The sequence below is a fragment of the Pygoscelis adeliae genome, unplaced genomic scaffold (assembly GCF_000699105.1).
Source record: "Pygoscelis adeliae isolate BGI_AS28 unplaced genomic scaffold, ASM69910v1 Scaffold508, whole genome shotgun sequence".
NCBI classification, from domain to species: Eukaryota; Metazoa; Chordata; class Aves; order Sphenisciformes; family Spheniscidae; genus Pygoscelis; species Pygoscelis adeliae.
The window spans coordinates 165,190-188,433 of record NW_008825292.1 but is presented as its reverse complement, the minus strand read 5'-3'; the positions used below and the strand labels follow the sequence as shown (position 1 = coordinate 188,433).

The 23,244-nt window shown below is 53.3% G+C and overlaps 1 protein-coding gene across 1 annotated transcript in view; it reads left to right on the top strand.

Annotated features, from left to right (window-relative positions):
- Positions 1–23,244, top strand: part of PRKCB (protein kinase C, beta) — an 83,999-nt gene that overhangs the window by 4,243 nt on the left and 56,512 nt on the right. The window contains 2 exon segments of the mRNA XM_009329958.1: positions 12,402–12,513; positions 13,727–13,855. Of these exon segments, the coding sequence (XP_009328233.1) occupies positions 12,402–12,513; positions 13,727–13,855 (241 nt within the window).

Below are 23,244 nucleotides of genomic sequence, written 5' to 3'. Positions count from 1 at the left end.
GGCAGAGTGTTAATTGTAACGAGCTGGTAATGAAACCTTTGGCTGTTTCCCGCAGGCTGAGCTGCCTTGGTAGGTGTCTTCCAGCTCGCAGCCTGGATCCTGCTCCTGTGTGCTGCCAATGTGGCTGCTGGGGGTGCTGCAGGAGCAGCCCCGAAAAAGGCTGTTTTCAGACTTGGGCTTGTGCACAGTTTGATAAGCCCAGTTTTATTTCCACTTCCTACCAGACAATTAGTCAAGATATTACGTGGGTTTTTTTTTAACCCCCGCCCCAGGCACTTTGCATATGACTATCTCTTTCCTCACTGAAGGCTTTCTTCTCCGCAGGGGCTACTGCTAATTGCAGTGTATTGGTGGCTATTGAACCTTAAAAATTGGTTAGTGGAGGGGAAAAGGAGAGGCAGTAGAGATGCCAACCCAAGGGAGACTAATGCATCCACGAATACTCTCGTCCTGCAGACTGTTAATCCGTAACACGTCTTTATGAACCTGAAGGTCAGGAGAGGCTGCTGGGGTCCTGTGTGAACACCCTGACCCCAAAGCAGTCATCGGGGTTTGTTCCTGGGCCTGGGTGACGGCCGTACCTTCTGCCTGAACCGTGGCAGCAGATGTTCGCAGCTCCCTCCTGCACAGCCCCCGTGGCAGCAGCTGCGGCACCGATGGCCCTTTTTCTGGTGGTACAGCAAACCCGAGGGGAGGGTGGCAGGGTGGCACTGGTGTCGGGCTGCAGGACGCAAGGCCCCGGGGTCTTCGCTGTGCCTGGAGCAAGCAGGGTCTTCCAGCAGAGGCGTGGGCAGGAGCTGCTGCCTGCTCGCTGCGTCGCTTGCAGGGAGTGAGGCAGAAGCGGTCAAGGACAGGGCTCCATCGCTCTGCTCCTGGGACGGGGCTTGACTGGGATAAAAGCATCCCTCTGCCTCCATCTCTGGATGCTTTGGGCCTGTGCCAAAGGGGCACAGTCAGGATCCGTGCAGGGGAGCAGTGGTAAGGTCTGTGCGTGAGCGTGCATGTGTGCATGCACAGTGTGCCCACATGGCATTTGTCCCAGCGTGCTTGTCCAGAGCGGGTCACTCAAGGGTGTAGAGTTGCACGAGAGGGAAGCGATGCCTTTGCACCACTCGTCTTCATGTCTCTGTTTTTTTCTGGGTAGTTTCACTCATTGTCTCTGCTGCTGCTCCTCTGCAGTGGGTGCCTGCTGTAACAGGGCGAGGAGAACTGGGGAAGGCATGGGGAAATGAGGTAAGGGTGGTAGAAGGTGATCTACTTTCTGCCCTTCCTTTAGTGTTGAGTTTGGCCATCCAGGCAAGGTAAGAAGCTTGCATGCACGTGTCCAGGTCCCTCTGCACAGTGCCAATGCTCAGGGTGTGGGTAACGTGGCAGAGCCCCTGCTACCCGCACGGCCTGCCCTGTGCCTGCCAGGCAGCGAGGCATGTGTCAGGCTCCCTCCATCGTGCAGCCAGTGGTGCTGGAGGTTTTACAACGACCTTTGCTGCTAAGTAATGTCATGCTGTGAGATTCCTTCTGGCCGTGTGGATTTAGGTCTGACACTCACGCTTGCTCTCTATCCTCTGTCATCTAAAACACGTAAAGAAAATGGCAGCAAAACCCATGTGTGGGTCTAGCACCCTGCAGACCTGATTCAGGCTACAAGAGGTATATGTCATATATCCAAAAATATATTTGTTTAGATATGTATTTAGATACTTGTGCGTGCAGAGATGAAATCTTCTAAGGCTGCTTTAGGTGCAACGTAACCAGAGAAGGAGCTGCTGTCTGAGCAGAGCCCCCAGGCTCCCGTCCCCGGCTGGGCTGGTGGTGGGGCTGCGTGGCTGTGGGTCCCCAGAGAGGGTGATGGCAGTGGGCAAGGGGGCTGCTGGCCCCGCTGGCCCCACAGCTGCAGGTGGCCCCTTGCTGCTGTGGCCTTGCTGGTGTGGCAGCGGTGGGAGCGGCGGGGTGGGTTCTTCGGGGCGCTGCGGGTGCCTCTCGGGTGACAGAGCTGGAAACCCTCCCTGGTGTGGTGGAAAAACAGCAGAAAGGTGCCAGTGAAGGCGATCAGAGCAGAGGGAGATGGAAACGCTGAAACCACTTAACCTTGCTCAAGGAAAATGAGGTTGGCAGTGGGAAAGCAGGGACGGCTGTGATCCAGATGCCACCTCCGGAGCTCTGCTCAGGCGTTGGGCAGCCTGCCCGCCCAGTCGCCTCTTTGTCATCCTTGCTCATCATCTGGATAGCAGCTCGCAGCAGGCAGGAAAGGCAGCGGGTACCGAGGAGATGCTTCACCTGTTTCTGCACAGAGTTTTGGCTGAAGGTGGATGCGATGCTTTTCTTTTTCTCCCCACCAGCCCTGTCCAAGCTGGGGCAAGCAAGGAGGAGCGAGGAGCCCTCGGACGGTCTGGTCCCGCTCCCTGAGCACAGCCCCTTGGCCCCTGACCAGCAGGTCTCTCCCACACGTGTCTCTTCCCACCCTGCGGCTGTCCGGCCAGCTGTAGGTTACTGTGGGCAGCCTCTGCCTGAGAAGGGAAAGGTCTAAATTAAATCTAAGTTGTCACATTTTAAGAGGTGCCACTTGATACCAGGGCATGCGTAAAGGCCCTTGCTTGAATTCTCTATTGCTTGCTATTATTGCTGGGTGAGAGTTGCCACTGTGGCTCATCGAGCAGACAGGTAAAAGCTGCCCAGTTGGTGTTAGTTAATTTTTGATACATACATGAAAACGAAGAGGGGAATGTAGATGCTTGGGACTTAAAGCAGGGAGCAAAAATGGCCCTTTTGTAGCTGGGTTTTTTTGCCATTTAGCAAAGCCTGCTGGAAGACCCTCTGGTTTGTGCCCTGCCCAACTGTCAGCTGGGGTGTAACTGGGGGGTGCATGCAGGGCAAATTTTATTCCTTCTGCACTGGCAATCAAGCTTCTCACAGCAATATAATCCTTAAGGAGCTTTGAATCAGGAGTCGGAAAACGACTTCAGCAAACAGCAATGTCCTGTCTACTTGGGGAGTGAGCCGCGGACAGGGGTTTCATTTTGAACTGGTGCAAAGCTCGAGTTTTCCTCTGCTCTGTGGTTGCTAATAACCACGGCATGAATCCAGAGCGACCTATAATTATGTCAAATGCAGGTAGCATCTAGGTTGTAACGATTATAGCTGTGCATTTTTTCAGTCAGTGCAGCAATCTGGTAACTGTCTTTCCTTTCATAGGTATTAATATCCAATGAAATCTTGCAGAAAGAATGAGTTTAATTTATTGTATTTGTTTAAAGCTTGCAATGTGTTCGTCCTCACAGTGGGCCACGTGATTTTGCTGAGCTGGAGAGGGAAGAGATTGGTTCAGTGAGATGGCATCCCCGTCCTCAGCATCTGCAGGGGCAGTGCAGAGCGGCGGCTGGAAGAGGCTGCTCTGGCTGGGGCTGCAAACGAGATGCTGCGGTTCCAGTCAGATCCCAGCCTGGGCTGGAGCTTTTAACGCCAGCTGGCTGCTGGTTTTCATCCCCAGAGCTGCTCTATTCTAGTATGCTAGTCATGGAGCCCAGGGGGAAAAAAATATATTAAAAGAAAAAAATTTTCTAACTTTGCTCTTTGATCTCTGTATCTTGTAGGACTTCATAGTTACTTGAGAATCAAGGAGAAAAATGTTTTGTGTCCTGTAAAGTGCTTATGGTGTATATGGATGCTTAATTTTAAGCACCTGAGTAATGCTGGTTATTGGAATGAAACTCTTCTGTTTGAAGTTAAGTATGTGCTTAAGTGCTTTATGGGATGGTGGCTTGTGCGTGTATCAAGCAGATAATCCTGGGGGGAGGCTGACATTTTACATTTTTTGGAGCATAACAAAATAACTGGAGAGCAGGGAAATGTCAAAGTCTCTTTCTGTTACCGTTGACTTGTCTGTCTTTGGAGCAGTTTTCTGTTTGATCTAGTTGTGTTTGAACCTCCTTGAAGAGAGCAAGAGCGTGTGTGTGCTTAACCTTGCAAAGCCTACCAAATAGCAATCTTCTGTCTAGGAGAGGGGGACTAATTATACAGCGATGATAGGGCCTCTAAGTAAAATAAAAAAATTAATTGCTTCTTGCAATAGAGAATGAAGCTGTAGCTATAAATGCTGGTACTGAAGACACCGGGGCTGCTTTCATGCTAGATTGCTCTTAAGTCATGGCAGGATTTTTTTTTTTTTTGATAGCTGAAGATGTGATAGTGGGTCTATGTTTTGGGCAGCGGCATTGCTGTGGGGACAGTGTGTCTGTTACAGGGTGCTGGCTAGCTGAAGGCAATGGCATTTTTACCATTTACTTCTCTAACTTGGTCCAAATGTGTGCTGTGCTGAGCTTTGAAGCGCTGGTGGTGAGGGCTGCACGCTCTGCTCTACCTGCACTGCGCCGCTGGGCTGGGCTCCCACGGCTGCATTCCTCCGCAAGGTCTGAGCTTCACCGTAGCTTTCACGTTAACGTGCTGTCAGGTTGTGGTCTCTCCCCTGCATCCCCAAAGTCAAAACCGGTGAGCTGTTCTGGAGAGGCTGGCCAGCCCAAACCCACCAATTCCAGTGTTAAACTCTGCTATTTTTCCACTGCAAGCTCTGACGCTCCTGTGCTCCCCTCTTCGCAGGAGGCAGAGCTAGCATGACCGTTCGAGCTGAAGTTTTCTGAAATATAGCAAGGTCTTCAGGAGCTGAAGTCAGGCATGTGTAATGTAATGCAGGTGGCAAACCTAATTATAGCCGGAGCTATTAGTAGAATGCATAATTATTTAAATTATAGACAAAATAATCATTAAAATGACCTTCTTTGCATTATCCTGTTAAAGGTCATCAATCAGGGTGCATTAATAAATATCAGAGTTGCTCTAGGAAGGTAACAGGCCAACGTAGCTTCATTTTGATTTTGCATTTAATTTTTCCGCCATTTGCAGCTTTAGGAGAGGATTTCTGTAATGCTATCACCACGGCACCTTTGGTCTTTCCACGCTTTGTTTGCTGGAGGCAGAATAATTTCATCTTTGTCTTGGGCTCCTCCTTTCTCGAAAAGCTCCAGAGTTGAGTGTTTGTACTGACAAAAGTGTTGCTGCCACTCGCTTTTAGAACAAGAGAGAAACTCCACAGGGTGTGGGTCCTACAGGTGCTAGTAGAGTCAGCAGCTGTCTTCGCAGCGTCAGTACGTGGTCGTTATCCCTTCATGAACAGCATCACCAGATCCCCAGCTGACACTTGTAGCAGGGTGCAAAGAGGGTAACTCCACTTTCCCAAGTTTGGTTTATTCTCCAGAGCGTTTGGGCAAACGTGGGCTGGCAACAATTAGCAATGAGCCTTCAGCAGCAGAACTAATGAAGATGCCATTTGTACTACCTGAAAATTAGCAGCTGCTTCAAGTTTCTCCTTTCTGGGATTATCTCCCGTGGGAAGGGATGCCTGCTGCGGGGTAGTCCCTTTGCACAGGATAGCGTCACGGGGTTGTCAGCAGGTTCTGCCCGTCGGGGGGTGGAGGTGGGATGCGCAGCTGCCTTCCCTCCCTCCAGACGTGCCCGTTGAGCCAGGACCTTCCTGAAGGCACCAAGCACCCTCTTGCCCAGGTCCTGCCTAAGAGAGCAGGTCTCCGATCTCTCCTCGCATCTCGCATACCTCTGGGATGCCCCAGGTCTGGTGCATAAGCAGATCTTCACAGCCTTGCAGCAACTTGCTGCTTTCTTTTGTCTTGCTAATTAACTTCTCCAGCTCTCGTGGTATGCCATCTGCCCCTTGCGCGAGGGCACATGCTCGCAGCTCCTGCCGGCGCTGCCAGCGCAGGCAGCCGGTGACGGTTCCCATGGGATGAAGATGTATCTGCCTTGCTCCCTCCCAGCACCTTCTGGTGCTTCCCTGGCTCCGCCGGAGCCCAGCTCTTTCTCCTGCCAGCCTGCACATGTCTTCAGCCCTGTAATTGAAAAGCTCTTCTCTGGTTTTCTCGGGGTGTGTGTGTCTAGTTACTCCTGTTAAGATTGCAACCTCTCTTGTTAAAGGAGGGGATTGGAGAGGGTGGTTGGGTCCGTGCCCTGCCTGTGGCTCTGGAGATCTAGTGGTTGGGTCTGAGCTGGGTTTGTGCAGAGCCTATCGGGAGGGCAGTGAGGTGGGTGGTGCAGGCTGTGCCCACCCGGGTGGCACCAGTGAGGGGGGTCTAGAAACGAAGCGTCCTGCAGGCAGGAGGTGTTTCAGGGGGTCTCTGCGCTGTTTCAGGCAACCCGGAGGCTGCAGAGTGCAGGGAAAGCGCCGTGGGAGCCCTGACCTCATGGAGAGCTTACACTAGTAAAATGACTCTCAAGGCATGTGAAAGATAACAAACGTTTCTAAATGATGTTGAGATGCTAATACTGCTCAGGGAAAAAAGCTGAGTTTTGGCTTTTTTTTTTTTGCTGCTCAGTAAGAGAGTGTATTTTATTCAGTGTTGGCAGCAGCAAGAGAAGAATAACTGTCATCCATATCCCTCTGCAGTTGTCTGACTAGCAGATGAGATCTTTTGTCAATAAAAATTTATTAACTTGCTGGAAGCTGTCAAGGAAAGCTGTCAGGGGCAGGTTTTATCTGCAGCAGCATGTTTGACATGGAAACAGCCCAAGCCGCGATGCTCGTGCCCACAGACACGTTAGCTGCTGGTGTGTTGCTGGCCGTGCTCAGGGACCGCTTGCCCTTCCACAGGCGAGGTCTGGGCAGAGGGGCTGCCTGGATCCTGCTGCCTGCGCTGCCGTGCCCTCAGACCCTGCGCGGTGCAAGGTGTTCTGTGGCCGTAATACTGTAAATGATAGAAAAATAGTTTTGGTATCACTTACTGGTGCAGCAGTGTCAATCATCTTTAAAATGTGGCAGGCTGAAGCAGGCTTCCACAGAGCTACGATGTTGATAGAAAAGATAGCCCGAACCTTTGCTGTCTTGCCTTGAGCAGGACCTGTGTTTTCCTCTTGTGTGTAAGCTTCTTTCAGTGGAGTCTCTACACTTTATCGTGGCCCTTTTCATTGAAACAAAGACCCATCACTCTTGTTCACTTGTCCCTTAACTTCCTTGCTTGGTTTTTGCTGGGACTTGGAGTTATTTCTCACCAAAGGCGTTTTTCCAGCCCTGTGCAAGCAGGTGGGAAGATGCAGGAGGTGCATCCCCAGGGCAGCAGCTCCCGGCTGCAGGTCCTGAACAGGACAGGGCAGGTGAGTGCTGCCGAAAGCCTGGCCTCGCCAAAAGCAGGGGGTCGCCGTCGGGGGGGGCCGCAGTTGTCTTCCCCTGCAACCTCCTGGCTTCAGTAAGAAGAACTTGCACAGAAAGAGGCTGCTGCCCGGAGCTGTCTCATTCACGTCCCTGGCCCAGCCTCTTACAAACCGTTATTTCCCTGGAGGGAACGACAGGCTTTTCTCTCCAGTGTCACCTTTAGAGTCGCTGTTAGGCCACTTGTGTCTCTCTGCTGTGAGTTGTTCCTTATGTACCGGGGGGGATTTTGCCCAGGGGAAATGTGGGAACAAAACGCAAGGGTTTTGGTTTTATGTCCCCTGCCTGGGTTTCATTAGGTGCAGACAGTAAGCTGTTGCTGTGTTGTATTTGCTCTGCTATCGTGCTGCTTAAATTGCTATGAAATTCACTTTAAAATACTCTTCACATGAACTGTGTTTATTCTTCTTTGGAAGGGATAATTTAAAGCTTTCTCTGCAATGAGGTGGGGAAAGCAGGGGTGCATAATTTTGAATCAAACCTCTGTGGCTGTTCTGTAGAGTCCAGGAAATTTTGACACAAGTACAAAGGATTAAAATAACGTCAGCCCCACGGGTGCAGGTCTGGGCTGCCTGCTTCCCTGGGGAGAGCAGCGCGGCTGGACTCTGCTGAAGGACAAGCGGTGCCGTGCTCCGGGGGAGTGATGGGAGCTGGGGCCCGCAGAAGAAAACCGAAGTGCCTCTTCATATATGACGTATTTTAGAGGTGAACCCAAGTGAGCTGGACACGTTCTAAAAATGTTTTACGGCTCAGACTGCTGGGCCTGAGGAAGGGTCTGGTCCTCCCTCTGCCTCCCACCTCCTCCCTGCCCCAGGGAGAGGCGATGCCTGCGTTCCCTCTGAGCCAGGCAAAGCTGAATTTAGTGCAGAAGTAAATAAAAGCCCCGAGGGCATCCAGCGCAGTGTTTGCAACTCTGGGTACGACAGAGGGCTGCTGCCCTTGCCAGGACATGGACTTTGCATGAGAAATAGCTGAAGCAAAATGCCTTTGCTTGCCAGTCAGTGCTGTGCTGCCCTGCCGCTCTGCTCTCACGCCTTGGCTTGCTGCTGTCTGACGAGCCTCTGCCCAGTTCCATCCTGACAGGCTGCCGCAAAAGAGCAAACGGATTCCTGGCTACTAGGAGCAGTGAATAAATTGTCAATCTGATCAATGCCACCAGCTGCCTGCCTGCACGTAATTGATAAGCAGTGGCTCCTGCACCAGCATCTCCGTCAGGATTTTTTTTTAGGAAAGCATACGTTACATCGATGCAGTCATTCAGCGAGCTCGGTGGTGGGTATGACCCTGAAGAAAGGCACAGGTGACTGCTGAGCCTGCATAAGGGTCCGGCTGGGCTGCGCTCAGAGTGTCTTGAAGGCCACGACTTGATTACTCACTTATGAATCGAATTTCTTGCTTTCCTGGGAGAGCAGGATTGCTCGGGCTGCTGTCAGCCCCAGCCCACAGAGCCGCAGGCTGTGCACAGCCGCCTGTGCCTGCGGTGGGACGGCCGGGGCCAGCTCGGGTAGGAGCAACTAGAGGTGTGTGCGGTTCTGGGAAGCCAGGGGCTGCGAGGTTTGCTCTGCAAGTCGGGGATGCAATAAGTTGGGGATGCAATATTGCACTGGCTCGTTTCAGACCAGAAACCTGCTGTCAAGTTGAGAAGCAGAGGCCAGCCGCCTCTGGTGGGTCGGTGCTTGCAGGGTACAAGGTCAAAGTCAACAACTGCTCCTCTCCTTCCCTGGCTCACGCTTTGGCTCCCTCATTTGGGCTCACATCCTCAGAACACGCATGCATGCCTCTGCTCGGAGGATGACAGATCTGAGGCAGCGCTGATTAGAAAGGTCAGAGACTCTCGGTGCGGTAAAAAACTCTTAATAGCATTTTTCAGTTTTGTTCCAAAGAAACCTTTTTCTGCTCTGTTCTTCAGGGACGGCTCTGTGCTGGTAGGGTGGAGGAGGAGCGCCTTTTCTTTTCTTGGCAAACTTCTTTTTAACCATTCTTGTTTTAAGTCTCTCAGCATCTGCATACGCAGTGATCTCGTCATCCCTGTCTCTGTGGTACAAAAATAGTCTCTTTGTGAAACGACTTCAGCCTCGTTTGAAAATGATATCCAGAATTTCCAGTTTCTGGCACCTTCTAAAGCACTGGTCGAGGTGAAACGGGCCCCCAGCAGACAGAGAAGCGGCTCTGCCTCCCCACGCCTGGCTGCCTCCATCACCCTCGTGCCCTTTGGGCTCTGGCCCTCTGGGTGCCGGGTCTCCCAGAACAGCCCCTCTGGGGTGGGAGCAGAAGGTGGAACCTGAAACGCCCCCGTGAGGGATCCGGCTCCCCCCAAGCAGAGGGTGCCTGCTCGCAGGGCTGGGGTGCTGAGGGAGCAGTTTGGAAACCTGCGGCTGTTCCTGTGCCAGCACACTCTTGTTGCCGCCGCACTGCTCGGTGCATGCTTTGCTTTTCTAGCTCTGGCTTTTGTTGAACTCCCAGTGGGAATTTAAAATCCTTCGCATGAAGTGGAAATTGTCTCATTTTGCATTAAGCTTGTGTTTTTTATGAATGACTAAAGCTTTCATTTACCTAAACAGGAATATCTGTTTCTAGAAGGGAACACAGAAACTGGAGCACTCGGGGGCGATTCCTCCCTGTGTCACATGCTGGGGTTTGACTGGCACGTGGCTTCTGCTAGAGCTGCTCCCATGCCCTCCCGGCCCTCGTCCTGCCACCAACGGAGGGTTCAGCGATGGTGGGCCGATGCCCGAGCATCCCCGGGGTTGCCCTCCTCTGCAGCGTGGTGTGGTGGGGGTGGGCGCTGTGCCTGGGGGGCTCTGCAGGATGCGTGGGTCCGTGTCCGACCGGCCGGCCAGAGACCTCCTTTCTCCTGGGATGGTGGCAAAAGAAAGCTTTTCATTTTCTTGGGTGCCTCATCTCCAGGGAGGTAGCCCAAGCCATTCCTGCGTATGTACTGATGGGCTTGCGGGCGCTGCCCCCGTGCCCACCGGCATTCGGCTGCCAGGGCCGGTCCCTGGGAGATGCCGGGAGTTGGTTCACGCCGATTAAAGAGCTCCGTGTTGTACGGGCAAAGCTGCTTATGGAGATGGTCCTGAGCTGCTGTACAAACAGAGCTCAGGTTATAAAATCAAGCAGGGTAAGTTTTCAACACGTCCAGTGGAAGGATCTGACTAAACCTGTAAGTCTCTTTAAAAGGCGTATGTGTTGATCATGGTGTCCGTTTGCGCTTTGGGCAGCAGTGCTCGGTGTTACCCTGCCTGCAGCACCGTATGTGCCCTCGGCTGCCTGGCTCAAGCCACAGCTGCCTGCGGTCTGCCAGCCCAAAGCTTTCACGGGGGGAAATTCCCCACCCGCTTCTAGCCTAAAACCCAGGTTTAAGTTTTCTGTGCTCTCACATCTCTGGGGAATGCAAAAGGCTTTCAAATGCACAGGGTCGCTTCATGAACTATCTTTTTGGTAGCAGAAGACAGGTTCATCATGGACCTTCATGCTCTTAGGTTTCCTGCCACACAGCTGACACATGAGCTACCAGACAGAGGCATGTTGCACTCTGTATCTAGAAGTGGTTTGCTTAGGGTTAAATGTGAGATATTTTCAGTTTCAAGTACAATAAATTTGCTGAAGCATGTACCTAATCCCTTGCACTTAACAGATCGAATTAAATGAAGCTCCATTACTTTTCACCTTTCTGGTATCACTCAAGTTATCTGGGATGCTGTGAAATAATGCACAATGTTAGTGATTAATGCAACTGAAAGCTTCAATGCGATAGCGGTAAGAAAACTAATTTCAGGGGAAGGTAATGTATTGGCAGCTGTGTTATAGCTCGGTTCTGACCCCACTCTTTATTTATTTACTTAGCTTACAGTGCCCTGAAAAGGTGTCTTTCCTAATGCCTGGGCACTCTTCCAGGCCATTAAAAAGCCAGTCAGCTCAAATGACCGAGCCAGGAGCTATGCCTCATCCCTAACCCTTAAACAATTAACCTGAGATGAAATTAAGCCAGCTGCTACTTGCCATAGTCTTCCCCCTTGCTTGTGTGTGTGCTGCTACCGAGCGTGCTGAGCACGCGGGCAGGCTGCCCCAGCACCCTCCTCTGCAAAGCCGTGCTGCTTTGGGCTCTCCTCGCAGGAACAACACTGCCCACCCCAGCATCGGCCTTGGCTCTGCCCCAGTGTGCCCGTGGTCCCCGCACGGTCCCGGCGGTGACGTCCCTGCCCCTCCGCTGGGGTTTCTCCAGCTCCCGGGGCAGGGCAGTGAGTAGCAGGCCGCTGCTGGGGCTCTGGTTTGCTGCCCCAGCTTCTCCCATAACTACAGCAACTTAAACCAATGTTGTCTGTGCTGCTTTGGGGCTAGCAGGAGACATTCTGTTGCTTAGTCCTGTCTCCTGCGTAACTTTGTGTTGTCTTAAAAGTTGCTCTGCATTGGGCTGAATAACTGAGGTTTGATCGGGGCTTCCAGCGTTGTCTTGTCTTGCATGGAAGATACCAAGAAATACCAAATCCTTGGTCTGCCTCAGTCATTTGTTCCAGTGGTTGATCCTATCTCCCTGTTGAGAAGTTGTTTTTCATTTGAGTTTGTTTGGCTTTAACTTCTGCAGACCCTTGCTGGAGTCCAGGAGCCCTGTTTGCAAGGTGCCTGTGCAAGACTGCAGTGTCCAGGATAAACTGGGCTCTCCTGGTTTTGCCTGCTCGGCTGTTGCAGAAAAGTCTGCCGTTGGTTTTAAGAAAGCTCAAAATATTAAAGTATACCCTAAGCAGCTTGATTCCCTGGGAGCGTGCTGGGGAGGGGTTGTCACCAGAGCACAGAGATGTTTACTGGGTAGTCTTAATATAGATGGAAATCATGGGTGGTTTTTTTCTGCTTTACCCCACTGGGTTGACGCGGAAGCTGAGTAGTATCCAGCCCTTATGTTGGTTCTTACATACCAATTTCACCTGGTGTTTCCTATGCTAAGACCGAGTTATTTAAAAACAATAAATCCCTAGACAAGCCAATGCATTGCTTTTTTATTGTTATGGCAACACATATAAAGAGTAATAAAGCTGGATCTTGGCGACTGTTGGAAAAGGTCCACATCAGTTGGTGGCAGTTGACTGAAGTCCATTAACAGCACCTCCGAAGCCAGCTGGCATGTGAAATGTGGAGAGCGGTGGTGCCTTGCCAATATTTGATGCAAGTTTATAATCTTTATCTTTTATTTTCCTCCCAGGATCCCCGGAGCAAACACAAATTTAAAATCCACACGTACTCCAGCCCCACCTTCTGTGACCACTGCGGGTCGTTGCTGTACGGGCTCATTCACCAGGGGATGAAATGTGACAGTAAGTGACGTAACCGGTGGCTGCGGTTGCAGCAGTGGGGGGCTCTGGCACCCTGTGGGGGGTTCTGGCAGCCCGAGGTCCTGGGCAGGGGCTCCCAGGGGAGCGCAGGGGCTGCAGCCTGAGCTGCGGCCGAGAGCCTGTCCCCTCTGCCACCGGGTGCGGAGCACGCTCAGGGCTGCCTGGCACCCGAGGGGCCGGGCACGAGTGGGCACCTTCTGACCTCTCATGGGGAGCCCCCGTGAGTCCTGCAGGGAGAGGGGAGGGAAAGGTATCTGGCCGGGGGGGGATCCTGCCCACATTCCCCCTGCAGCATCACCCGCATCCCCCCCTGCAGCATCATCTCCAGTTCTCGGTTCTCTGCAGCGCCGGCTCCGACTGACACCCTGTGGCCGTGGCAGTGCCTGCTGCGGTGACACAGCCTCTCCAGAGCACTTGGGTCTGCACAAGCCTGACCTTGGGCACAGGAGTACCCGGGGAATTATTGCACAGAGAGGAGAAAATGGGGGGATGAAAGAAGAGGGAGAGGATGGAGAGAGAGATCAGTTATTTTCCAAGTTAATCTTGTACATTCCTATTTAAAAGGACTGTGAATATACAGCGTCTGCTTACATGCTTACGCCGTCTGCGGGGAGCAGCATACTCTGCTGCTCGCCATGTGCTGGCTTTCTCATAAATATAGAAGCTTGCTGACTGTTGTGGGAACAGTGTATTCATTATCACCTTTAAAATGTTACCAAGTGGAAATGAATTTAAAATACAAATTTTTATATATATATTTATATATTTTAGATATATAAATTTTTATACATGTATATCTGTATACACATACGCAAGTAATTTTTAATGCCCCTTATCAGCTCCTGGTGGATCCAGCTGAATACCCAGCATTGCACCATGGCTGTGATGGAGGAGAAGTTTGATAAATCAGCAAAACTCGAGTAGTTAGAGTAAGGGCTAAAAGCCCTGTAATCTCTGTAGGCAAGACCCGGAACTGCTGGTGGTGGTGGGTCCCTGTGTCCGTGCAGGGCTCTTCCAGAATCTCCAGCTGCGTTTGAAGGTCCATTTGCTGCATGTTTATCCCGGAATCCCTCACAAACATCCCTATTTAAAAGGAGGACAGGTTCTTTCACCCCCATCCCCTCTGAACACCCCGTGAGCTTTGGCAGAGGTGACAGGGGTGCTGAGTGTCCCTTTCTTTCTCTCCACCCCGCAGCCTGTATGATGAACGTGCACAAGCGCTGCGTGATGAACGTCCCCAGTCTGTGTGGGACGGACCACACCGAGCGTAGGGGACGGATATACATCAGGGCTGACATCGAGAAGGATGTGCTCACCGTCGTAGGTAGGTGCGCGACCCAGGTACAAACCCTGCACGCAGGGTCGCCCGGTTGCCCCTCGCTGCTGGCGCGTGCCATGCTGACAGCAGTGCCAGCCACGGCGGGTCCGGGGAGTGCAGTGCCCAGCGTCTGACTGGTCAGGAGCAGGCGCCTGGCAAGGCAGGACGAGGCTTTGAGCCTTCTTTGGGCACGCTCCTGCCCTCTGGCAAGCACTGGCTGGGGCTCCAGGGGTTATCTGTACTAAACAGCTTTTCCAGCTACAGACTTTTCAAACTGCTTTTTGAATCATGTAAAATTTTCTGCATTTGCAGCATCCTGGGAAGGGGTGGCAGAAAGCTCCTCCGTTTAGCTATGCCGTGTGAAAAAGTGTGTTGTTTGTATTGTGCTGTCCATGTGATGAACATCCATCTCCTGCTGTTCTTTCTATGCCCTTAATGGTACCTGGGCCTGTACAGGTCTTGGTGGGAATCTTGGATGGTCCTTTTATCTGACTAGAGCTTTGCAACCTTCTTCCACCGATTTGGAGGCTCCACGGCCTCCCGCTCTGTCCAAGGCGTGTGCTGCCTTCCCGCTTGGTGCTCAGAGGCTGCTGGGGCAGGCTGTCCCTGCGGTGTGGTTGTACACTGGGGGGGCACAGAGGGACATCAGCCCCTCCGCACTGCCGTGGTGAAGATAACTGTTGTTCTTCACATTTCCTTGCTGTTTCCCAGCCCTGATGGAGAGCTGGAGCACGGCGTAGCGCTCGCAGGGCAGGCTGCTGCAGCTCTCTGCAGGACGCCCTGACCGGGGCTGGCGTGGATCCCCACCACCCCAGCGATGGGTGGCAGGCAGGAGCCATCCCGCATGGGTGCATCCCCAGGGGAGGCACAGAGTGGCAGTGCCATCTCGCGGTGTCTGCCTCCGGGGATGTGCCAGGCAGCGGGAGACGGGGCGGGAGGAGGCTGCAGGCAGCCAGGGAGTGACGGGCTCAGCAGAGGCTCCTACCCTGCCCTGAGTGTCCCAGGGACCCGATGGCCACCCATGGGGAAACCCCTTGTCCCCCATCCTGGTTTCCTCTGTCCTGGAACTCCTCTGTTCTCGGTTTGTGGCAGGAAACAGGATTATTCCATCTCTAAAGGCTTTTGCCACCTGGATTTTGGGTTCCCAGAAGATACCGCTTCCCCCGTGACCTGTAAGCATCTCATGAAACATAAGCTGTATTCTTGTAAAGCCTCTTGTGCCCTGCATGGAGAGATCAGACCGAAGATGTGACTCTCTCTGTCGGGTGCTGGTGACGGTGTCTCGTGGTGCGGGTGACGGCAGGGGGTAGGAGGCAGGGAGAGCTCTCTGTGGGCAAGGCAGGCAGCTTGCAGAAGAGCTGGGGTTTCTCGAAGAGAAACGGTTTTCACTCGTCTCAGGAAGGCCGAGACCAGTGCTGCGCTGGGGAAGGAGGTTTCTGCACGCGCTGGGTAACCAGGCAGCTCCGGGCGGTTACGGTCTCTACGGGGGGCTGCTGAGCTGTTCATGGTTGTTCACAGGATGATTTAAGACCGTGGGGTGTAAAATGGCACCTACCTGCCCACGCTGCAAAGGTCAGCCGCCTCTCTGAGTGGGCCCCGGGGGGTACCAGGCTGATGACACCGATAACGAGGACCGGATCCTTCTCCGTCATCCCACCAGCTTTGGCTGGCTCCTCCTGGAGAGCTCTGGTTTCCAGCATCCTGCAGGGCTGCTGGGCTGGCAGCAGGAGATGCCGCGACATCCACGGGGGTTCGCTTCAGTGGGATGAGATCATCTCTGAGGCGTCCCGCTGTGCTCATCGATGCTCTAACGGGCGCTTTATCCCCCAGGGAGAGTGCGAGGCTGTGGGGCTGTCAAGGTCTCGCTACTCTGGGCTGACACCTTCTTGCTTCAGAGGGCAGGCTCGGCAGAGCAGATCTGAACAGAGACAGCTACAACGCGTGTGATCCCGGCGGGGGGGCTCCAGCCCTCCCAAACCAGCCCCACTTGCCCCTTCCCTGCTTCGTCGAGGGGTGGCCCGAGCCAGTCCCCCCAGGGTGATGGGAGACCGAGAGGAGCGTTGGTCCGTGCTGGGCGCAGCAGCTCCCACGCCTTGTGGAGGTGCCCGAGGGTGGGCAGGCGGTGGCACGGGTGACCCCAGCCTCGTATAAGGAAATGCTCAGGTGTGATCCGGGAGTGTGGAGAAGAGCCAAGATCCTTTCTGGCCTAGAGAGCCATCAGAAATGTTTTCAAGAAAAATACCAAGTTATTGAAAATATTAATGAAAAATGGAAAAGTTGTGTTTCTTTTTTTCCCCCATTTTGTTTTTTATTTTATTTGTCCTTAAAGGAGAGCTTCAGTGAACTAGACACAACTTTCACAGAAGTCCTGCTTCCCAGGCGCCTTCCCTGCAGAGGATGAGGCAGGACTGGTACCCAGCCTCCCATCAGAGGCCGATGGGGCGCAGAGCTTGCCCTCACGCTGGCACCAAGGGCTCCCTGACAGCGGAGCCGTGTTCCCATAGCTCCAAAGGCAGGGGAGAAACTCCCCCGGCCCCTTTCTGTGCAGCTGGATTTTCTTTTCTTCATCTGGGTTTGAAAGACTGTTTTATTTCTGGCCCTTTATGGAGGTGTTGGTGAAAACATGTCATCTGTTGGCTTTTCCAAAAAGGCAGGGAAACGTACTGTGCTCTCCAGCTCTGCCGCATAGCTAATGAAGGAGTGGGAGCACTTTGAGAGAGGAGAGACTGTGCGCTGGCTGCCGGGGGGGGGAGCCCTGCCTTCCCTCCTGCCCCTCCAGGCAGGTGAGGGGCTCGGGATTTTCGCTCCAGAACTTGGAGGGGAGGTGGAAAGGTCTGCTCGGACCCAAAGCAAACGTGGGCACTCAGCCCTCGTTTGGGAGATGTGGGAGTCGTGTGCTGTGCACACCGCAGGCTGGGTGCTGTGGTTGCTGGCTTTGGCTCCTCTCCAGCGGGTCAACAGAGATTTCCATTCCCCCAGCGACTGTTTGCTTCAAAAAGGCAAAGCCCTCAAATAATCACTGGGTTTGTATTGCCAGTTTTTTGGCAGGGAGAGGCCAGGTGCTGAAAAATTGGTCCTCAAGTTGTGGCCAGGGCTCGTTGCAGAGGTGGCAGAAAGCGTGGTGGAGGGGTGGTCTGGGTTTGAGCGGCCGGGGGGCTTCGTGTGCAGAGCGGCGCGGGGGTCCGGCTGGGCTGGAAGAGCCACGGCGTGGCATGGCGTGGCTGGCAGCTGCGCGTGGAGGCAGCTACTCTGCAGACATGGCCATGGCCAGGACGTTGGGCTGCTCAGAGGGGTTTGTGCTGCTGACTGCGTGTGCCAAAAAAGCCACCAGTGTCTCTTCCTGCGGGACCTGCCTTGGCCACCCTGGGGTGGCTGCCTTGGCCCCCCTGGGGTGGGATGGGGGGGGGAGGGCACGCTGGAGAGTGGCTCCCATGGGGACCCAGTCCAGCACGGGGAAGCAGCGGGCTGAGCTGGTGGGCAGGCTTCTGCTGGAACAGATTTCTGGTGGAAAATGCCCTTTACACATTTTCTGCAGAAATTTCAGTTTGGGGCGGGCAGGGGGTGGATTTCTGTCAAGGATGGGAGCATCGGAGCGGCAATGGATGGGTGGGCGGCAGAGCACCCTGAGCCTGGCAGGGGTGGGGGGGCGAGCCCCACTGCCGGGGGGCTTGGGTTGGGGGTTTTAGGGTTGCAGGTGGGAGCCCGGCTGCTCACCCACCCACCTGCCCTTCCAGCGGGTGCCATGGGGCTGGAAGCAGTTCAGGATGGAGAAGACATATGGCAACTAATTGTTGAAGTACAAATGAGCGCAGAGGTTAGGAGGAAAGGAGGAGGAGGTTCCTACAAAGCAAGGAGATCAGGTCTGAGCAGTGGAATCAGAAACCAACTTGAAGATGGACCTTTGTCCTGCTTGTGGACAGGGTTTCATGGCTTGTCGGCCAGCTGCACTAAGGGACAGATGAGCCACTGTTCCCACCACCCCCCCGGTCAATCCCAAATATTTGTCAGCATTTTCACACACATGCTCTGCCCGTGCCAGGTCTGTCCCCATCTCAGCATGGAGCAGGCAGAGGCTCAACTCCAGGCACCGATGCAGCCAAGTGCAGGCAGCATTGCCCATCATGGCAGGCTGAGCTCAGTCACGCCAGACATAAGGGATTTGGGTGCTGGGATCCCTGCTTTTCCTAAATACACCTCTCTGCTGGTTTAAGCAGGCAGTGCAGGCTGCTGTAGCCGGCTGAAGCTATTGGGGTAGTGGAGGGCAGGGGTCTGTTTCGAGGGGCTTTCCGTGGTGCCTGGGCACCTTTGGTCCCAGCTGCATGGTAAACTGCAGGTTCTGGTGTTGGGGCAAGATCTCTTCTCCATCCCACCAGGTGTGGAGACCCTTGCTCAGAAATCTAGTAAGCTTTCCCACGGCAAAGAGCATCACAACTGTAGTATTAAAAGGTGATGGGTCCCTGAGTGCTTGGCTGTTGGAACGAGCAGGCAGCGTTTGGCTGGGCAGGGGCAAGTGCCTGCAGATGGCAGCACAGGCATGGCCAAGGGAGACGATGAACCAAATGCTTTTATTTTTTCATCGACTTGACGAATTTGACAGGGATTTGCCATATGCTTTTCAGCAGTGTGGTTTTCTTTTCTCTCTCTTTCTCTGATTTTTACAAATTTTTTTTTCTTTGTAAAGATAATCTTTTACTCCCAATGGAAAACACAACTTTTTGGTTAAACAAAGTGTTGTTTGACTTAGAACGACTTGTTTGGTTAGCTAGCAACCTGAAAAATTGCATCGCTTTGCATCCCCCTTTTTGAAGATGACTGTGACCTGCCCCACCAGCGTTTCTCCCCACTTGCCCTCTGTTACCTGAGACCTCCTCTGCGGGACGGCAGCAGGTAGGAGACGCTGGTGCTACCAGTGCAGCGAACGCTCACCGTCTTCAGCTCACAAAATGAAAATCAATGGAGAAGGAAGCGTGTTTAAACGTAACACAAACTCGCGCTGTGAACCTCACTGCCGCGAGGTGCGGTTTTGACCCCAAACCGTACCGCGGTGAAGGGAAGGAGCGGCGGGTGTTGTGCGGGGACGGAGAAGTCCGCGGCCGTAGGCTGTGCTTTCCTTCAGCAAGGGCTGTGCTCGCGCTTTGCTTTTTTTACAGCACTTGGCACAGCGCAGGCCTGCCTACAGCATGGTCTGCCAGACACTAAGATTGTAAAAATTATAACATGAGAGAGATCCAAATTTCAATATTTTTAACCCATTCTTATTTCTGAAGAACCAGGGTAAACCTCAGAGCTGTAGGGTAGGAGACTGGTGAGGGCATCTGTATCGGTTCCTGGGGGGTTGGTGAGGCTTCGGGCAGTGACCCCTGTAGAGGCAGGGGATTGAAATTCAGTAGCCAAACCCCCAGATTTCTCAAAATCCACAGAATGTGCACAGGATGGCCCTGGCTGGCTCTCAATGAGGTTGACTTCCATCAGCTGCATGCGATTTAATAAGCCAGCAGCGTTGTCCCTGGCTGATGCCTGCTTGGAGGGCAGGGGGGAGAAGCCCGGCGGCAGGGACCAGCCCCGGTGCACCTCTGTGAGGCTGAGCACGGCCGCCCCGCTGCTGGCTGGGGCCGGGGGGCTGGACCGAGGGCAACCGGGGCTGGGGTCCGGCGCAGCTGGTCTGCAGGCTGTGCCTAGAGCAGCAGCAGCAACGGGAACCTGCAGAGCTGCCCCTCCTAATTAGCTTCCCAGCTCTTGGGTCTGTGGTGTTAATCACTCCTTTACGTTGAGCGAGTGGCTCTGTTACAGCTCCTTTCAGACTATACATTGAATGTAATTGTATAATGGGCGCACCTGGGAGTGCAGCTTTGCACGCTGCAATCAGAGCCCTGCATTGCCATTGTCTGCTGCTGCTCGGGGGTTCCTGAAGCACCGGGATTTACTGGTGTTCCCAGTGATTAAAAATGTGTGGCTTTGTCTAATAATAGGGCACCTGCACAAATAAATGGCGCCTTCCTAATGCCTGTGGCTTTTGCGCCCTTGGCTCAGCGAGGGGAGGCTGTGGAGTATGTCCCCTCAGCTCCGTGCTGGGGACAGGGCTCGCAGCTCCACCAGCCAAAGGCGGTTTCCAAAATACGGGAGGTTTCTGAGGGCCTTGTTAATTAGGGCACAAAACAATCTGCATCTCATCCAGCAAAGCACTTAGATACGTGCTCTTGGCAAGCACTTCTCCTTTGAAGCATCAACGCGAGCTGCTTGGGGACTGTGTGATCGTCGAAAGCCCAGGGGCGTAAGCGAGGCCCCCCGGATGGAGCTGGCTGGGACGGTCCCAACCCACATGCTGCCTCCCCTCACAGGGACGCGCTCTCCGTGTCGGGACACTCGGGGTTTTGCTTTGTGCGAAGGGGAACCAGCTGCAGGTGACGTCCCTGGCTCGGGCACGCTCCTTCTGTGGGGTTGGTTTGGCTGTTGGTCCCCGGCACAGACCGGTTCCGCTGTGCTTGGCATCCTGCGTCGCCTCCTGGCGGGAGGCAGGCTTTGGCTCAGAGCCTAATTAGATGAGATGGATTTGAGCAGCAGGAGGAATGCGTTTGGATGTCCGGCATTTCTGTGTGTTTGGGCTGGCTGGAGTTAAAAAGCGCTTACTTTCGGACCGGACCCAGGGAACGAGTGCATGAGACTGGAAAACCCCAAGCAGCTGGCTGGAAATGGCTGATTGTGTTAGCAGCTCCACTTGCTAAATGTGTTGTTTTAAATCACGATAAAGCATCCTAGTGATCGGTGCTGTGCACGGCACCACCAGGAGAGGGTCCCATGAGTGTGACCTGAGCCGCCGTGGGCTCAGCCTCCTGGGAGGCCATTTGGGGAGAAGTCTCTCCAGCTCTTTGCCTTCCTTACATCAATACCATGTTTTTCATAATACAATATTTGGAGTCTCTTTCACTTTTGGAAAGGTGGATGCAAGTTTCGTGGCGTTTTCTAGCTTTGGAGGCTGTCAGAGCTGAGCATCACTGCACAGCCGCTGGAGAGTCGGACGGTGCTGGACATGGTGGTGGGCTGGGGAGCGAGGGCAGCCCAGCCCGGGGACGGCTCTGTCACTTCTCCTCGAGTGGCGAAATGAGATCTCTGCTTCTCTGACCCACCACGTAAGCCACAGCAAACTCCCGCTTGCAGCTTTGTCATACTGAGTAGGTAGCGTGGGCTGGGTTATTTAGCTTGAGCTGCTTGACAAAAGAGAAGACATCTTTTGGGCCTGGTAAACAAAATTTGGGTACCTAGCAGTGCCCTGAGACATGCCAATCGCCACAGCAAGTTAATTCCCTTCAGATGTCACTTACAGACGCTTAATTGACTTGGGCAGTTTTTACCCCAGTCGCTCAGGGAATCTGGTCCTTTACACCCAGCGAGTTTGCAGATAGTTGTCATTATTATTCCCTGCTCCAAGATTGTTACAACTCTTGGCTTTGCCTTAAATATAAAGAGAGGATTCCCTGGAGCTGGTCTGTGTCGGTTTGTGTCCACAAGTTGGATCCTTCCGGCTCCAAGGGCAGCAATGCAGCGAGGATGCGGCTGCTCTCCCCTGACCCTGGCGTTGACAGTAACACATGGTTTCTTCTGAAGGAAACAAGAAAAAAAGAGACTTGTGAACCTAACAGCAATCCCAGCACACGGGGACAGCACATCCGCACCCGCCGGTGCGTGAGGTCTGGCGTCAGGATGCTGTGGAGTGGGACCGACGTGGGGTACGTGTCTGAACCGCCTCGTATGGGAGGCAGACGTGATGGAGTGTGGCAGGGCATCGTTTGGCTGATGTTGGACAGGAGCAAATGTATATTCACAGTCTGTGTTCTGGTCTGGGCTTTGATCAAGTATCTTATTAGCGGGAAAAGACTGCTGAATAAAGTGGGAAATTGTAGCAAATTAAAATGTCATCAAGGCGTTGCACATTTTTGCTTCCATAATAGAAAAGCTTCCCAATGCAGATTATTCTGAGCCTTTCGTATTAAGAGATGTGAATATCCAAGTTTGGGAAATGGAGGAGTGAGAGAATATGAAGGCTGGGCTTGGAGGCCATGAAATCTGTTGCTTCTCCCAGATGGTGAGACAGTAAGTTGCATGGAGGGCTCTGCTTGTGCATTGCTCCTCTCCTGCGGCTGAGAGCTGGCTGTTCCTGCCACTCTGTCCAGGTGGGAGTTGCAGCCCGTCGTGTGTCGGTGTGTCTGTCCCGGCGGGGAGCTCCCTGTGCCAAGCTGGGGGTCGGGCAGTTCATCACTTATCGCAGGGAAGCAGTGGCCTACAGGGACTAAAATGCAGAAAAAACAATAGGGTTCTGCTGCAGGTTCTGGGGTATATACGGGAGACGGAGAACATTCGGCATGTTTAGGTGACTTTGACCTGTGTGCGTGTGAAAGCAGAGTGTGCCCTGTCCTCGTGCAAGGGCTGCTGGAGCGTGGGGATGATGTCGGGTTCCCTCTTCTCTCTTGGGAGTCTCAGCAATGTGCTGACGTCCCTGGTGGCTTCTGCAAAGCTGAGACCCTTGTTAGGACCTGTGGGAACATGGTGTTGGCTTGGGGTTACAGCCGATACCCCTGCTGCGCCTGTAGCGTTGGCAGAGGCTGCCGGGACCAGAGCCTTGCTATTTACTGAGCTGATGAAGTAAAACATTGACCAAAACTGAAACCAATTACGCTGTGATTAGATAAACGACCTGGAAGTGCGTTAATTAATAATCACCGGCCCAGGAAGATGCAGCCGTAATGAGTCCTGTGCCTTTTCTATTGTATAAGCATGTGCAAATATATTCTTCTGCAGAGCATTAATTAAATGTTTTAATGCACGAGGGTGTTAATCCGAGCGCCGGGTGCTCGCTGGAATGCGGCTGCTCCCAGCCAGGGATGGTGTGTGCTGCGGAGGGAGGAAGATGAGTGCTGCAGGTCAGCCCGAGAGCTTTCCCCTCTCCAAAATCCTGTCCAAGAGGTGTGAAATAGGGGGTGCCACTGGCACGGCGTGGCGTTTTGCTGGCCAAGGCTATGGTGAGGTGATTGCGCTGGGTTGAGGTAGTTGAGCTCTGACCTCTCCTTGCAATGAGCAGGGTTTTCAGAAGGGTTTTTTTTCTTTGGTGGGCAATGGGAAGCAGAATTATCTGCACTGAATATGTCATAATGGCCTTGCTTACTCAGAGATGAAGGTAAAGGATTTGGCAGCCAGTGTAAGCTGTCTTTAAGAGTGAGGTAGGAGTGGGTTTTGTTGTAGGCTTTTTTTTTAACATGAAAGTGAACCCCCATATGGCACTGCATATTTAGCAAAGAACTTTCTGGTATTTATTTATCCAGCGTATTAATCTTGCTTTCCCATGGAAACCTGGGTACCAGCCGTGAACAGACACACGACCCCAGGCAGGTGATTCGTGTAGG